Source organism: Adiantum capillus-veneris, chromosome 21 (assembly GCF_014529385.1).
Source record: "Adiantum capillus-veneris isolate H3 chromosome 21, ASM1452938v2, whole genome shotgun sequence".
Classification (NCBI taxonomy): domain Eukaryota; kingdom Viridiplantae; phylum Streptophyta; class Polypodiopsida; order Polypodiales; family Pteridaceae; genus Adiantum; species Adiantum capillus-veneris.
In genome coordinates, this window is record NC_140951.1 from 28,920,830 (window position 1) to 28,938,151 (window position 17,322).

General features: G+C 43.1%; 1 protein-coding gene across 3 annotated transcripts in view; it reads right to left on the reverse strand.

Moving 5' to 3' along the window:
• Positions 1-17,322, reverse strand: part of RST1 (ARM repeat superfamily protein) — a 146,657-nt gene that overhangs the window by 105,750 nt on the left and 23,585 nt on the right. For 2 of the 3 annotated variants that reach the window (XM_086493297.1, XM_086493298.1), the window contains exons 3-6: positions 15,907-15,990; positions 15,474-15,741; positions 7,157-7,422; positions 215-386 (exon numbers count right to left, since the gene is read on the reverse strand). In XM_086493297.1, the coding sequence (XP_086349423.1) occupies positions 215-386; positions 7,157-7,422; positions 15,474-15,741; positions 15,907-15,990 (790 nt within the window). Of the gene's footprint in view, positions 1-214; positions 387-7,156; positions 7,423-15,473; positions 15,742-15,882; positions 15,991-17,322 lie in introns of those variants that run through there. The other variant, XM_086493299.1, reaches the window with a different exon arrangement.

Sequence of the window (17,322 nt, forward strand, 5' to 3'; positions counted from 1 at the left end):
TGTTATCTTTCTACCGACCTGGGGGAGTTTTTGGGCGGCACAGGGGAAAGGGGAAGGGGGAGGGGGGGGGGGGAGGCAGCACAATCTCTTACTATTCTCCAAATATCCATAACAAAATCTGTTTTAACATGACCTGATTATTGTCAGCAACATTGAGCCCAAATCTTCGTTACTCTAGAAAGGCCTGACATAAAAGATGAATATACCAACCAACCTGAATTTTCCGATGGCCTGATAGTCGAGGGGTCAGATGTCTTCAAGCAGTTTTGAGAATTCTCTTTCACATATCGTGTGAGCCTTATGATCCAAGCCTCGATGTCATTTTTCCTGTAGCGGAACCAATCTGCTATGGCTTCTATGGACTTCCATGTTCTCCAAAAGCCAATCTACAAAATTAAATTTCAACTGGTCTACTGAATAAATTCAGAGCTTTTCTCAAACAAACAAGAGGTCAATATAGATAGTTTCTTTGTATTAAGTTGGCTAAATAATTTCAAAACTTCTCTCGAAGCAGCAAGAATACAAAGCTAACACAAATAGTTTCTTTGCATTGCTGCATGGAAAACTATTTATAAAGCCACCTTTAAGCTGACATTATCATGGTAAGTAACAAATGCTGGGCCGGAGATGTGTAGAGCCCAATAAGAAGTCCATCATATATCATGGTTTACATTGCCAATGGGCATTCCTTGCCATAAGTTTACTTGCATGCAAACACATAACCAAAGCAAATCGTTTCCCATCTTAAGCTAATAGAGCATCTCTCAAATTATACTGAAAATCCAATATGACGATCATAGGGTTAATTAATGAGCCCTAAATTCACAACACATCGCATATTTATCTTTTATCTCATCTTATCAAATACGTGCATACAAAGGAGTTCACTCCAAGCATTTGAAAGAGGATTAGATGCAATCACTCAAATTAGCAGTAGGGATAGATTAGAGCCATCTAAATGCTCACAGGTCGCACAAATATTTAACACCTGTCAATCTGTGACGTATCCTACATGTGGGAGCACGCACACTGTCGAGCTAGGGGTAATGGCCAGGTAAACTACCCCTTAGATATTAGGAGTCAAATTATTCAAGACTATGAGAGCCAGGTGTCAAGCTAGCTCGTGCCTAGCCCATGCAAGGGGGCGGCGGTCACTCGTCTAGAGGGGCGAGGCAGCGCTCGACAGAGTGTATGTGTGTGTTTGTGAGAGGGTGATCTCATACGGTCACGCACGTTTTGTCTACATACGAAGACGCGCGGTACTCATCAAACTAGAAAATTGTATGTCGTACGACATTGTACGTACGTTAGAAAATAAGAACAGGCAATTCTTAAGCCTAAATTTTACACTTGAGACAATTAGACAATTGATTAGAACACTTGACAGATGTAAAGCTTGACTCTTGAGGGTTGAAACTTGAGCTTGAGAGGTTTATGCAATGGAGAGCTTGAGGATTTTTTTTAATGGCCGCTAAAACCACCGGACGGGACAAACGAGGCCACCGGACGGGACGTCACGTCCGTCAAACGTGAACTACCCTGGTTTGTGGCACAAGCGTATGCAGATGACTCCATGTTCTGGCCTAGAAATCAACATGAGGATGTTCGTTGTGTTATGGAAGCACTACATATTTATGGGTTGGCTACAAGTCTGCCAGTGAATTTCCAAAAATCTAAATTGTTGTCGTTGCATCAAATGGATTGGCATGCTATGTTTTGGCCAGGTGAGATAGTGCAGCCTAATCAAATTGTGAGGCATCTTGGTTATCCGTTGGCTTGGTCGGTTAACAATGCGAAGTTGTTGCAATGGGTTGAGAATAAACTGAGGTCTAAATTGCATTATTGGAAATTGTCTACCTGGCTGCTCCATGTAAGGCTCAGAATAGTGCAGTCTATTTTGGTGGCATACATGTAATTTTTCTTGCCATTGTTGCATTGGCCACCCCATCATCTTCGGGATTTCATGTCTCTGATTCTCGAGCACTTTTGGTCTACTTCCTCTCAAAAAAAAGTCTTGCAATTGCTTGCGATGGATAAGCTTTGTACCCAAAACGTTGTGGTGGCCTGAATATCCTTCATTTCTGTTCTAGTGTTACAGCAAGGAAGGCTACTTTGTTGTTGGTGCTGGTTGAGCAAAAACAGCCCTGGACGCAGATGCTTGCGTTTTTGTGCTCTCATGCGGTTTCCACACCAGATATCGGCCATTGGCAGCCGTCGTATTGGGATGTGGTTTTTGGTAAAGTTGAAGCTACAATTCCGGGATGTCCCTTTGCTCCAGTCTAGTGGAAGATTGGAAGTTGGTCACGAGAGAAGTGTTGTGCAATGGTAGAGATGACGCCTGTGGAAATTCACTTCGATTGGAGAGTTTGCACTGGAGTAGAGTTTTTGCTCAAACTCTTGTTCAACGCTCTCCTAGACAGGCTACTTTCTCCCACAAAGGTATTGACAGGATAACAGATGTGATACACCTTGAAGGACGGGTGCTCTTACCTTTGGACTTGGGTTACACTACAGGCGCATGTGGGACACCATTAAGGAGTTGGTCGATTCTATATCTCCCATCCCGCCGCTAGTTGAAGACAATCAACTTTGCGATTGGCTCTACGTTGGTTCTTCGATTGGCTTGATATCTGCAAAGAAAGTGTACTATCATTTGCAGTCATCTTCCTGAATCCAAGAACACTGTAACAAGGTATGGAATATGAATAAGAGTGTTACTTGGTGGCGGAGTAAAGTTATGAAAGTGTGGCATGCTAAGTAAGCTACCGCTCAAGGAGCGTTTGTTTATGTGGAGATGTATTGTTGGGGTTCTCCCCACTGGCAAATTATTGCGCTCTAGGAGATTGGCCTCTTTGTGATGTGTTCGCTATGGTGCAGGCATTGAGAATATTCCACATCTATTGTGGTCTTGTTCCCATACGCGACAGTTTGTGGATACCATCCCTTCGGCTCTTCGCTCGCGCTTCCCTGGCTTACAAATTGGTAAATTTTTCTAGATCTTTGGAGTGCTTCGACCTTTGCTTCGGTCGTATGCATACTTTTTCTGTTGGGTTAGATTCTGGGTACTATGGATAGTGTGGAGAGCACGGAATTCCCTCGTGTTTCAGCAGATTCAAGTGGAATATGTTTCTTTCTTCAAGATATCTCTTAGAAAATCTCTTCAAGTTCCCTATGACTTGGACGAGCTCCCTCTTAGCCATTACCAGCTCTACTTTGCTTGTTTCTGAATTACAATTTGTAATACTTTCTATGGGTTTTCCTCGCTTTGAGGTTTCCCATTTGTAATTCAATCTGACATTACAAAAAAAAAAGAGAGAGAGTGTGTGTGTGTGTGTGTGTGTGTGTGTTCTCTGCTGCTAGCCTTGCTACGTATTTGGAGTTTGAGGAGCTTGCCAAGCTCGCCACAGAACTGCAGGCCATAGAACTGGTATCAAAGGTTGTAGAACCCGCCACGCTTGCTACACATCTGTGCAGTGTGTCACAGAGCTGCAGGCCGCCGTACCATCAGGGCCGCAACATTTGCCTTGCTTGTAGATCTCTAAGCTTGCCATAGCTAGTCTTACGAGCTTCCTTTAATAACCTGTAGCAGAGCACACTATAGAACGCCCTTCAATCTTCTTAGCCCACTGCGCTAGGCTCTCAAGGCCTCTCTTTTTCAAGGCCTCACGATCACATTGTAGCATGCTTATACACAGCACCCGTAAAGGGTTCTGCCATGGCCAATGCCTGCTCGTTGTAGCCTCTATAAAATATTGAAAGATTATATAAGATTAAAGAGAGCTTCTCGCTCCGCACGAGATATAAAGTAGGCAATCGAAGCAACATTAAAAATATGTCTACATTCTTGATCTCATGAGCAGCCACCTAAGCAACGGGTTGTGGTTGAAGAGCAGCAAACAGAGCAACCCTTGCCATTGCCAAAACACTATGTGTGGAGCAAATATGTTTACTACGCACTGAGTGTCGCAGTAAGAATGGGTGTCGATTACAGCCACACCATCGATGTGCTTCATCAAAGTCATTTCCGCATCATAGGAAGTATTCTGTAAATTTGTGCATAGCCTTCTTAGCATACTTTTCCGTCTTTTTCATGTTTTTAAGCGAGTTTGCTTTTAAAACTTAAAAATGGAAAAGGAGCAACGTCAAAACCAACCTAAAACGGACACCAATTAACACCAAAATATGTGTGGGATTGAGGATATAGGGGAGGAATGGGATGTGCCATCCCATGAGCAACATGAGATGATAGTGCATAGGGTAGAAAACATAGAACTACAATTACAGACTTTCCTTGGTGCTCTTGATGGTCTCAAGGACCAGATGACAAAATTAACCAAGTAACACAATCTTTTGTGCCACCTAATCCAAACATGCTTTCCACCTCCAGGGACCGTGGAGCTATGTATAGAGAGACTTCTTTCCCTCCTCCTGAACCCAACCTAGACCTAGAGAAAACCCTATCCTCAATGGCATGAAACCTCCTCAATTTAATGGTGAGAAAAACGATAGAAACAAAGACGCTATCTATACTTTCCTGCAGAAATGGCAAGACCTACATAGGCTAATAAATACCCCACCTAAGTACCAGCCCCTTGAGGCAAGTTAGTCATTGGGGCCAAAAGCCTACAAATGGTGGAGTCGTCTCAAGGCATCAGGAAAGATTCTAAAGGATTGGGCTCAATTTGAGAGCATTTTTGTAAAAGAATTTCTCCCTAAAAATGAACCAAAAAGAAATTAGGAGGATTGGAACAAATCTATGCAACGGGATAGGCCTTTGCTTACTTACATAGCAAAGTATAGAGAAATAATCATGAGGCTTCAGAGAATAGATGACTTTCACAGAACACGAGGGTTTATACGAGGATTAGATAGACATTTCAAAAACGAGAGGTCAAAATAAGTGCACCAAAAACTTTGGAGGAAGCAATTAAATTTGCACAAATCTATGAAGATGATACTTGCTTGACAGCTTCTCATCCCACTCAGACTGAGCCCAAGCCCCCAGAAACAGGGGTATCACAGGGGTATCACTGCCTTTTCTAAAAGGAAAAAAAAAAATCCCATTTAATAAAAAGGGTAAATCACTATTTAAAAAGAGGGTTGCACCAGTACCTAGGCTGAACTAAGAGGACTTTGCAAAGGCTAAAAAAGCAAACTTATGCTTTACTTGTTTGTCACCCGACCATTCTCAACGGAATTGTCCAAAGAAAAAAAGAAGAAAATATGATGAAAGGATAAAGGTACTGACAAGAGTCGTAAAGAGAGTATATGTCCCAAAAGATGAAGAGATTAAGCGCCAAATACTCTATGAGTGTCATGATAGTCCGAGTGCGGGACACTCAGATGTAAACAAGACTCGTAATCTTATTAAAGAGTAGTTTTATTGGTCTCGAATGTATAAGGACGTCGTAGAATATGTTGTTAAATACACTAAATGCCAAATCAATAAGCCTGAAAGGCTTAAGATGGCAGGACTACTCCATCCATTAGACATTCCTTCAAGGAAATGGGAGAGTATTTCCATGGACTTTATAGTTGGATTGCCTAGAACACAAAGGGGGCACGACTCTGTTTAGGTAATAATGGATAGATTAACCAAAATGGCTAGGTTTATTCCAACCAAATCTGATATTGAGCTCTTGAATTGGCTAGATCATTTGTAGAAAATCTCTATCGACTATACGGTTTACCAGCAAACATTGTGTCTAATAGAGATAGGAAGTTTAATAGCCATTTCTAGAGAGCTGTTTTTCAAGATAGAGCAAAGACGTATACTAATTTGCATACAAGGACGGGGAGCTAGAAGTGCCTGAAAAGTCTAAAACCATGAAGAGGGGACAAGGTCCAAAATTATCACCAAGGTATCGTGGACCTTTCACAATACTAAAGAAAGTTGGAAATATGGCTTACAAACTCTAATTGCCAGATACAAGTGTCCTGCATCTAGTATACCACGTTAGCACACTCAAAACGAAATTGGGTCAATCCAATAATCTTATTCAAGATGATTAGATAGTGGAACTCATAGATCCTCAATCTCTTCCACATAAATCAGAGAAAATACTAGACACTAGAGAAAAAAGAACTAGAAATACAATTTAACTAGAGTGTTTAGTTAAGTGGAAAGATTGTGCTTAAGAATTCTTTTAAGGGGGAAGAAATGTGATGCATATTGTCGAGCTAGGGGTAATGGCCAGGTGAACCGCCCCTTGAATATTAGGAGTCCAATTATTAAAGACTACGAGAGCCAGGTGTCACGCTGGCTCGTGCCTCGCCCATGTAGGGGGACGGGTGAGGCGGCGCTCGATAGAGAGTGTATGTGTGTGAGTGTGTGTGTTCTCTACTGCTAGCCTTGCTACCTTTGAGTTTGAGGAGCTTGCAAAGCTCGCCATTGAACTGCTCGCCATAAAACAATCCCGCAAAGGCTTCCATTGTCTACTGTTTAAAGACAGTAATGAGTTCTTACAATACAAAGAGTTGTTAGTTTTGTCAACATTATTAAGCTTATCACAAAAGCAAGAGCATACTACCACAAAACTGTCCTAGCCCCTTAACTACTTGAATCACGATACAACTCGATAGACTCATCTTCACGAGTGAGAATGAGGCAATGTGTCTCAGGCATGGCTATCTTGAGCACTTCAAAAACTACCTAGAGAAGACCTTTAAGTCTACACTTAATTTGCGGCCAGAAGAAATGGATGCTTACTCTTTGCCTGATCTTACAATTAAACATCCTAGCTTTGAAATAAACTTGTCCTAATAGTTGTATGGGAGAACATGCTAAACAAATACAACAGCTTTTACCCAACAGGCTTCACAATTGAATGTCCACTCTCCTACGAGAGGGCTCTTATGTGAACCTTTAGCAGATCTGATAATCTTTAAAAGTTTGTTAGTAGATATGTCCACCGTTTCTCCGTTGTAAATGAGATCGTGGATCGTGCAGCCTCACAAGACCAATCTAAATCCTATGAGTTTGAAAATTATCTGTGTAATGATTCATAATAAGTTAAACCACATCACTCGGTTATATGATTGAATATACTCAACAAGCATACTAATTCTTTGAAAACTAACACTTGCAAAGATATGCTTTAGAATGCAAAGTGCATGGCACCAGACTAGTGAGTCAAACAAGAAAAAAAAGGCTTACATCGAACCACAACATAAAAAGAACCGTATGCATGTTGTCTGCCATCGTCCCATAAGGTGAAACCATGCACACAGAAAGCGATTGCGAGTTGGAGGCATCGGTCTCCTGAGACCAATGGAGCGCAAGTAGATCCTCCACATCCTTTAAGAAGCCTCCTGCAGCTTCTTTCAGGTTGGTACAAGATGTTGCCGTGACATTTACTACCGGATAAACCCATAAGAGAGCGAAAGGAAATGCATGACTACTGTCAATAAGTACATCCACCCCTGTACCAATAGACAAAAAAAGCCTGTCATTAAAAAGACAGAACGACGAATAAAATCCAGGCGCTGCTCAACAATTAACTTGAGACACTCACATGCTAGTCAGACGAAAGAGACATACTCATCAATATAGTCATGCAGAACTATGTTAGCCAATTTCCACAGTGCCTCAGTCTACAATGGGTTAAGAGTTGCCATCACATTGTAGACAGAATAGAGTGACAAAAACCCTCCTTTGATCAAACAGTGATGAAAAAAATTATCCTTTATATTTACAAAAAAAAACCTCATATTCAAATAAACATCTCAAGGGTATAGTCCTTTAGACTAAAATACCAAATATCTACAATATTTACGATCAAATGCCAAGAGTATTTATTGGTTCTTATTCTCTACATTTTTGTCAAGTTCAAGAGGTGAAAAAATTTTCCTCGTACTGTGTCACCAGACCAGCAAAGGAATCTCATCTTTATGTGAACTACATGTATGTACAACAACATCCCCAAGAGCTTTATCATGTTCTGAAGTAGCAGGTGGTATAGCTTTTGAAGAAGAAGAAGCCTAAAAATAATATACGATCCCTGCATCTAGAAACGTGCAAAACCTGAGGAGCCTCTCTGCCTCTGTCGCCTTCTCCTCCTCTTCTTTGCTTCTCTTCTCCTAGTTCTCTTGGCGTCTGACATTCTAGTACATGTAGATCCCTATGCCTTCCTCTCTGGAACATCTATCTGCTATCTATGCTCTGGACACTCTACTCTAAGTGTGCATCCAGCTGCCGTGCTCTTCCATAAACAAAACAGTGCCCTGGAAACCCAACAAAGAACACTGTTGAATGTCCTCTGCATGTATAAAAGGGAGAGAAGTGATCCGAGGAGCATTCTTCACGAGAGAGAAGTGAAAATCCAATCTCAGTGTCGATCCAGGATCAGTAAAGGTTGTGGGGGTCTTGCTGTCTTGTGCGTATCATACTTCATCCTTATAAGCACATCCACATCCGCCTTAGCTAAGGCCAATATAAGTATCTCTCTATGGTCTTGAGGGTCGCGTCAATGCTGAACATAAGACGGATAATGGCACTCCATCAGCACCTTCTGCTGCAAAACCCTCGTCCCAAACAACTTGGTCCTACGCATCAATTAACCGTCTTTGATACCACTGAAATCGGTAAGTCACCTGACAAGGTGGTAAAATAATGCACCAATACCACAGCTGATGGAAAAACAACAAATTGAACTAGAAATAGCATAGCAAGACATAAGAATGCCTGAGTTCCACTCTCAAAGAGATTGGCCCCTCATCAAGGGGGGATTGATATGGAGAGAGCTTTTGGAACGAGCTTTAGAGTGAGCTTTTTTCCTCTTTTTGCTTACGTTGCATAGCTCGCTCCAAAAGCTTCTAAAGGGAGCTTCTGGAGCGAGCCTTTTTTTTTCATTTTGTCCCTCTCCCCTCTCTCTCGCTCTACTTCAATCTCTTGGAGAGTGGGCAATAAGAAAAGTGGAATCAATGAGAAAACCTCAAACGAAAGGGCACTCATCCTATGTTTCATGTCCATGGAAGCGAAGGACAACTTTTTGAAGAAGAGACCAACTCTTAAGAAGACGGGCATCTTTCTTAGAGATGGCCTGACGCTCTCGCAGATTGCTCACATGCACGAGGTAATGCCACATATTAGAGCGGTAAGGAAAACAGGTAAGATTGCTTTTTATCAAGATGGAAGGGTGGTGATATTGGAGCGACGCTCCGCATGACGGTGTGAGACCTATGGGACCAGAATAAAGATGTTACTCAGAGACACACGAGGTGTCACAAACTGTTGACGTGTCAAGTCACAGAAGAACGGAGCCAACCTTCAGATCCCGGCTGAGGAGCCTAAACCCTAAGAAGCAGCAGCACTAGAAGAAGAAGAAGCGGAAGGAGTTCCCACCAACTTATGGGACACCGTCCGATGGGGCCCAAGTGACATAAAGGCATTAAAATAAAGTTGGACCCTCACACACACAAAAGACAACATAACCAGCTGATGACGTGGCAGAGAAGTACGGATTTCCAGATTTGCGCTGGCATGCTAACGTGGCAGATTTTCGGATTTTGCATTGTCCTGCTGACGTGGCAGAGCTATACGGATTTCCGCGTTTTACGCTGACTGCTGAGTGGCAGAGTTGTACGGATTTCAGCTTTTGGGCATCTGCTTTTGAGCCGGTTGCTTTTGAGTTTCAAGCTTTTCATGTAAACTGCTTTTCAAGGACAAGGGCCTTTAAATATGTGCAGAGGGCTCATTCTCAGGCATGCTTCCTGGAGAAGGTGCAGAGGATGGAGTACTGGCGTTGTATAGGTCAAGTAATATAAAAAATACCGAAAGGGGCGCCAAGGTTTGGGGCCTATACTCTCTAGGGTGGAATTCCGCCACTCCGTGTCGCGTGTGCTCTCTCTTTTTCACTTTAGTTGTTATTGAAGTGCTAAAAGTTTGTTTAGTATGTTCTTTTCTATTGGCACGTGGTGCTCGTCTTGTGACACGAGATACCGGGACAACTTATGCCACATGTGACTGGATATAGGTGGAAGACAGCTTGTCGAACAGAGACGAGATCGAAGCACAAGGGCAGAGGGTCAAGTGACAAGAGGAGTAGGAGTCCTATTCAAAGAGAAGTTACAGTCGCTTGTGCACATTGTTCGGAGAGATGCTCAAGCCAAATACATGTGGGTGAGATTGAGGGCAAAGAAAGGTAGATTCTTGTACATTGCCATATATTACCCCCCCCCCCCCCCCCCCCCCCCCCCCCCCCCCCCCCGCGGCATATCATTGTATGCCGCATCTGGAAGACAATCCCTTTTCTCTATATTAGACAAGGACATATGGGAGTTTTCCAAAGATGGTGACCATTCTCTTGGGGGACTTTAATGTTTGCATGAGAAATCATCAAACAACTTTTATGATACCTCGGTTGAGATACTCAGAGAGCTAGATACCAATGTTATGGGGCTTGATAGACACTCACAAGATGAGGAGTACACCGAGTACGGGAGATATTTGATGGAGATGGGGTCCCACATGGATTGGCCATACTTAATGGCCTGCAACATTTGGTTTTACTTGCTTCCCACGCAGGCATGGGGCCAGCATAGTGAACTATGTCCTCACATAGCCAAGCTTCATCCCTTGCATTCAAGATTTCACAGTAGGACCCAGACCAGTGGGTATAGTAGTGGATTATGCTCTCTTGACACTTTCAGTCCCCTTTCAGTATAGTACAGCTCAGATGTCAGGCGGGAGGACGCATACCCGCTATACCTTTACACCAGAGACTTGACTCCATTTATACAAAGAAGATCTATGGTTGTCTATGTAAACCAAGCCAAGACTCTCAGTGGAGGAGATCACCACTTTGCTAACTGAGACACTGCATGTTGCAGCAACAAAGGCATACCCACACACTCAGCCTGAGCAGAGACGTCGTCCTAAGAGCATACCTTAGAATAGTTGGTATGACGAGAAATGCAAAGAGACGAGAGCACGGGCTACAGCTTCAAAGGGATCTTCTCCTAGGGGTCCATCAATCATAGCCAGTCTCAGATAGCCTTCCGGCCCCTTGTGCGACAGAAGAAGCGAGCGTTCCTAGCTCAAATGGGGAGAGATTTATACCAGTTGTTCTTGAGTAGAGACTCGGGAGAGGCATGGCGTCTCTTTCATGAGCACTCTCCTCCTCCAGTGATTACATCTCTTGATGTGTGGGGTCCGTATGCAACATCCTTATATACGGTCCCTCAACAGACACCCCTTCCAAATCCTCTTGAGCCATGCCCATCTACAAGTACCTTCTTTACCACTGAGCTGGTAAAGACGGCCATTGACAGCATGAAGACCAGGTCAAAGATCATGATGGTCTAGTAGCATAGCACTTTATACATGCTAAAGATATGCTGACAGAGGTTCTTGCAGTTCTGTTCAATCATGTCATGTATGAGGGTCTACCTGAGACTTGGAGATTGTCTACTATTGTGCCTATCTTAAGGCAAGGGATCTTACGGTGCCTGGAAAGTACCGTACTATTATGATTGGACACATATTGGCACGGTTGTATGCATCTATCCTTGAGCAACAGCTGAGCAGATGGGTAGAGAGTGAGGGCATACGGGACAAGCCGATTCAGGAGAGGCTTCTCCACTCTTGACCATACTCTTGACACTCAGAGCCATCATTGAGGAGGATAGGGCACATGGGAGACAGATCTATTGTAGCTTTGTGGATTTTTGCAAAGCATTTGGCATGGTGCCCAGAGCCAGATTGATGCGCAAACTACAAGAGATGAGAGTGCCCAATTGAGTTGATTTGGGGGATCATGGCTCTATACAGATCAGTGATGGGACATGTACGTATTCCAGAGGGGATATCTGACTTAGTTCACTCCACTATTGAAGTGAAACAAGGTTGTCTATTGTCCCCTACTCTATTTGGTACATATATAGATGAGGTTTCGGATTACATTGATAGGCCGGGTGACAGAGGTGCCCGGCTAGCAGGGACATAGATTTTATTGTTGTTATATGTTGATGATATTGTGTTGATCTTTGACTCACCAAAGGGTATGCAGCAACATTTGGATGCATTAAATAGCTTTGAGGAGAATAGCGGATTGTTTGTAAACCTTGGTAAAACCAAGGTTATCGTGTTTAACACCACACCGCAGTGGATCAGGAGATCAACGCCTACATTCACTTATGGTCAAGAGACCGTGGAGTACACAGATGCATACACTTTTCTTAAGGTATTCTTCATTGGGCCAAGGTTTTCTTTGAAGAGAGCAGCAGAGACTAGACTGACCAGAGGGTATGCGGCCTTGGGAGGATTGGAGAGGATCTCTTCGCAGGTTCAGTTCCATGAACCTCAAACAAAGCTCTGGCTCTCTGATACCTTGGCAGCTTCAGCCATGCTTATGGGGTTTAGGTTTTGAGGACCCTTTGTGGGTCAGGATGGGTTGAGAGGTATGGAGAGACCCTTGGTATCTGAAATCTCTCGGCTAATTAGAGCCAAGGCCTCCGTGCCACATGAGATCATTAGAGCAGAGTTAGCATCCCGCTTACGGATCAGTCTCCTTTATGCATAGCTTATGGGATACTACCAAAGAGAGATATGCGAGATTGGCCCTTGAGTCCTCCAGATAGTTTGCGTCACAGGAGGACACATCATGCTAGAATACACAAAAGTCAGCATGGTTCGGAATACATTGCTTCAGCATGGACAGCTTACCGCCCTTTCAGTACTCCCTTGACGTACCATCGGTATCTCTTACTCGGATGGAGATTACTACTCATTCACCAAGACCTAACCCAGTTGGACACACAAGGACATGGATAGAGCCCGCACAAGAGTTGGGCACGAAGATGGCTTTCTATAGAGAGCACCTTCTCCAACTCACATGGATGGATTTGTGATTCAACCTAGCTATATGGATACACATCTATCTCATGGGTTACGGTGTGCCATTGGGAAGATACAGACATCTTCGCACCAGCTCGAGATTGAGACTGGTAGATGCAGAGGGATACCAGCAACCAACAGGATATGCCACATATGCCACACAGGTCCAGAGACGCAGATGCATTATATATGTCAGTGCACGGTGTATTACGAGATACGGGGTCGCTTCCACTATCTATTCAGAGAAGGCTTCAGACCTTTCTCCATGATCATGAGCTATCAAGACCAGAGATGTCTTGGATTGTATTTGCTTGAGTTACACAGACACAAAGAAAGACAATTTACTGAAGAGATCTGGAGAAAGAAAATCTAGAAGACAGATTATTGATTCACTCACACCAGACACTAGACAGATAGAGAAGCAACCACCAATGCAAAGCTCAGCCGAGGCTCACACCCGCGGTACTCTAATTGACCGAGCATTGGAGTTAGGGAGATTGAGACACCCACGATTGAAGAGAGGAGCTTCACAGCATCGACGGAGACTACATCAGAGGATTCGAGCCATACTGTCTCGTCATCCACATTGTAGATGAGGATGGATTCAGCGATCACACATACCTCACAATTCCAGGTAGTAGCACTTCTAGTTCCTTTTTTTTTTGTACCGACATGATATCAGATTCACCAGTTTGTAATGGTTGGTCTCATAGATCATTTTGGCCTCTTGAAGACGTTAATATATCATTTCATCTCAGCGCATCTCATCTCATCTCTCTCTCTCTCTCTCTCTCTCTCTCTCTCTCTCTCTCTCTCTCTCTCTCTCTCTCTCTCTCTCTCTCTCTCTCTCTCTCTCTCTCTCTCTCTCTCTCTCTCGCTCTCTCGGGTCACTTTGGCTCGACATGCATGACGCCCGGTCAGACTACTGACCATGGAGGAGATTGATGAGATCCGCCAACGACCGATGCTCAATCCATGTGATCTAGCTATCCCAGCTAGTTGTTTAGCTGCTTAGTCCACACCTAGCAGTTTAGGATTCCATAGTATTTTATTTTGCCAATTTTGTCACAGTGTGCTTTTGCATGGCACACTGCTTGAACAACCTTCTAAAAGACGTCGGCAAGCTAGACTGGATTGCTTCAGTCATTGCTGATGCAATGAAGATTGTTACTTTCATCAACAATCAGAACTTGGTTCGGAGTGAGTACCTCAAGAGGTCGGGAGGCAAAGTGCTTCTAAAGTATTCACACACCCACTTCGCATTCAACTTTCTTCTTGTGCGCAGGCTGTCTGGATGTCAAAATGCGGTCCGACGGGTCTTCTTCAGTGATGAGTTCACCACCTCCCCCTATGCAAAGACAATTGCAAGGATTTTGTGCAAGGATAAGGCAAAGGATCTTGAGTTCTAGAAGGAGCTCAAGAGTCTGGATGCACAGGTAAAACCGGTGGTTCATTTGCTTCGAGTTTTGGATGGCATGGACCCTTGCATTGGCAAGGTTTATGAGGCAATGGACCGCAATTCAACCTCCACTCTCAATTTTGGGCGCCCCCTCTTGGATGAGGCTTCTGAAGTGTGTGTGTGTGTGGCTTGCAGGTTGCTCTCCTACTGCCATGTGTCCATTTTACTGTTTTTGGTTTGATTTCCTAGTACCCACCAACTTATAAGTGTCGCGTGGGGCCTAAATGACTTTGAATTGAGCCCACCCACCCTTTTGTTGCTCGGATTTCAATGCCCACTGGCCCAACCAACTTGTGGTGACCTGGGCTTCAGTGCTACGGGTGAAACTCTCGGCCATCGGCCGTTTTACACTGGCCATGAAATGTCTGGCCATTCGTAACTTCAAAAAGAGGGTCCCAAAATTAAAATTAAAATCAAGGGAAAGAAACCAACAACTAAGGTTAGTGGTTGCCATAGCCTCGTGACATCTACCCCTCAGGCGAGCAGAGAGCCTGCAAGCCATCGAGCCAGATAGCACGAGGCTACAGGATACCCACACTCCATAGAGAGAAGACAGTAAACAAAGTGACACCATCAAGAGTGGGCAGACAAAATGGCCCAATTCCGTTCAGATCCAGGCTTAATCTTCATGGAGCTCTTTACCCCCCCCCTCCATTGATGTACACCCCCACTACAGTAAAGGATGCAGCTAGCTCGATGATGCATGTCATAATTGTACATCCAACACCTGTAGTCATCGAGCTCCATCCCCATCCACACTATTCCCCCTTAGTTATTGCATACTCCACTCCAGCCCCCTTTTTAGTTTTAGTTCTAGTTCTAGTTCTAGTTCTAGGTTTTCTGCTCATTTTGCTTTCTGGATGGCAGAGAAGAAATAGCAGTTCTACATAAAAAGCTGAGTTCGGCCTCTATAAGACCCTTTTTTTTATAAAAAAAAATTCTCTCGATACGGACTAAAACTGGGTTTCCCACTCTTTCCACAGTCACTTGCTAGATACTGAAAGAAGTATGGAACTTTGACCAATCATTTCACCTTCCCCCTTTTCTCCCAAATATCACCACTCCCATCTCGATTCATTATTCCGTGTGCGAGAAAGCATGAAGTTCTGTATTGCAAGACTGGCCTGAAAACACGACTTGCAAATAGGCAGCTCTTCAAGCACCAAAATCAGCACTCACCTTCTCTATTCTTTTTCCGTAAAACTTTTCTTGCCAGACCAATTAGAAGTATCTGTTCCTCTGTAATCATTGTCAGTGATAGCAAGTGTGCAAGGTTTAAAATTTTGATACGCCAAAGCAGTGTTAGTTCTAAAGACTTCTGCACTTTCACTATTCGACCCAACAGTTCCAAGAAGGGTCGGAAAGAAAGTCCTTGCTTCGTCAGCTCATAGCACGTGTCCATGAGTAATGCCTGAATATCTGCAGCAATTGGCTTGCACTCTTCAACCTGTGGTCACAATAAAACATCTGTAAAACAATTTCCACTTAACATATTGTTATTAGTGTATTTCATCACACAACAAAAGCAAAAACGGATAAAATTCTTCGAGTTTAACAAGATATAAGATGTTAGCGCTCAATTATTTACATCATAGTGAGTAAATCAAGGCACCTCTGCCTCCCCGGTTGCTTGCATCATCAAATTTTCAAAAGCATCCACAAGCTCCCTTGAAGCTACAAACTTCCAATCAGCTTCCTGTGCAGAAAAAAGCCAAAATATTTTCACCAAACAGCCCAATACAGGTTAGTATGAACAAAGCAATCCAGCATTTGACTACTATGTAAACAGCATCATTTGTCCAAGTCTTCCAAAATATATCACAGATCTCTTTCAATTTGTCACACGTATAGCGAATAGAACTTCTATCGGTCACATAATGTCAGGTTTATCACTTTGCATTTATTCCCACGTCAAACCTAAGGTCGCAAACCAATTATAGCATGTCATCAAATGATCGCAGGTGATTTGAAGATTTTGTGCCTTCAAGGCAGCAATGACATTTAGCTTCATCCACTGCTGTTAAACACAGGATTGGATGCTAGCATACACCATAAGAAAGACAGTTGACTATGCAAGAATTACTTAAAAGGGCTGTTAGCCAGGTCTATGATGCTGCCCATTGGCGTAGGTGGTGCAGCAAAGTGGCCTTTAGGCTTTGCTACTAAACATGCAGTTCAGCACAGAAATGAAGTGTATGCTCCTTAAAAGCCATTCCAAAAATTAGATCTTATAAGCTTAAGACGACACGCATCGTTTAGAAGTCATCTGACACAGATCTCTCTATGCAGTTCGGCACAAAGGGCTGTTCCAAAAACAACATTCAATAAACTAATAAAGATGGTACACATCCTCTAGGAGGCTTTGACGCAATGAGAGCAAAATGATAGGATTGGGCAGCAATTTATAAAACCCTTTCAGCACTCAAAGTTTAAGTCAATCCTGCCTTGCAGGCAACAAATTTGTTTGTCAGTAGGGAGTCTAAAGAAAGGATCCACTATCTGTGCAGGAACTTATGAGAACTTTGACCATTAATATTCTTATAATCAAACCACTAATTCAGAAAACTTCAATAAAGTTCTGGAGGTTTCGCCTAAAAATGGCCTTGAACATTTTGCAATTTTCAAACATCCACAGTAAAAGTACACATTGGAACAAACAATAAGGAGAGCCAGGTTGAGTAATTTCAACCAAACCATTCAAAGTTCAAACAGTACTGAGATTATGAGATCTTATAGTTGACAACTTATATGAAAGTTGAAACTTACAACTTAGCACTGAATATTTGATACAAGGGTGGTAAAGTGAAGTGAAAGTTTTTACTTTTTCCAAAAACCAAAAATGTTCAGCTAAAGCATACTTCAAATTTACCGTACATTCGCAAATGTATGCAAAGAAACATCTGCAAATGTTTTAATCTATGACAATCAGTCAGGACTTCTCTTAATCTGTAAGCTATACACGTAAAGCTCTGCCCTGCAGTGTTAAGTATTTTATGCAGAAAGGAAATTTTCCCCAGCATACATTCGG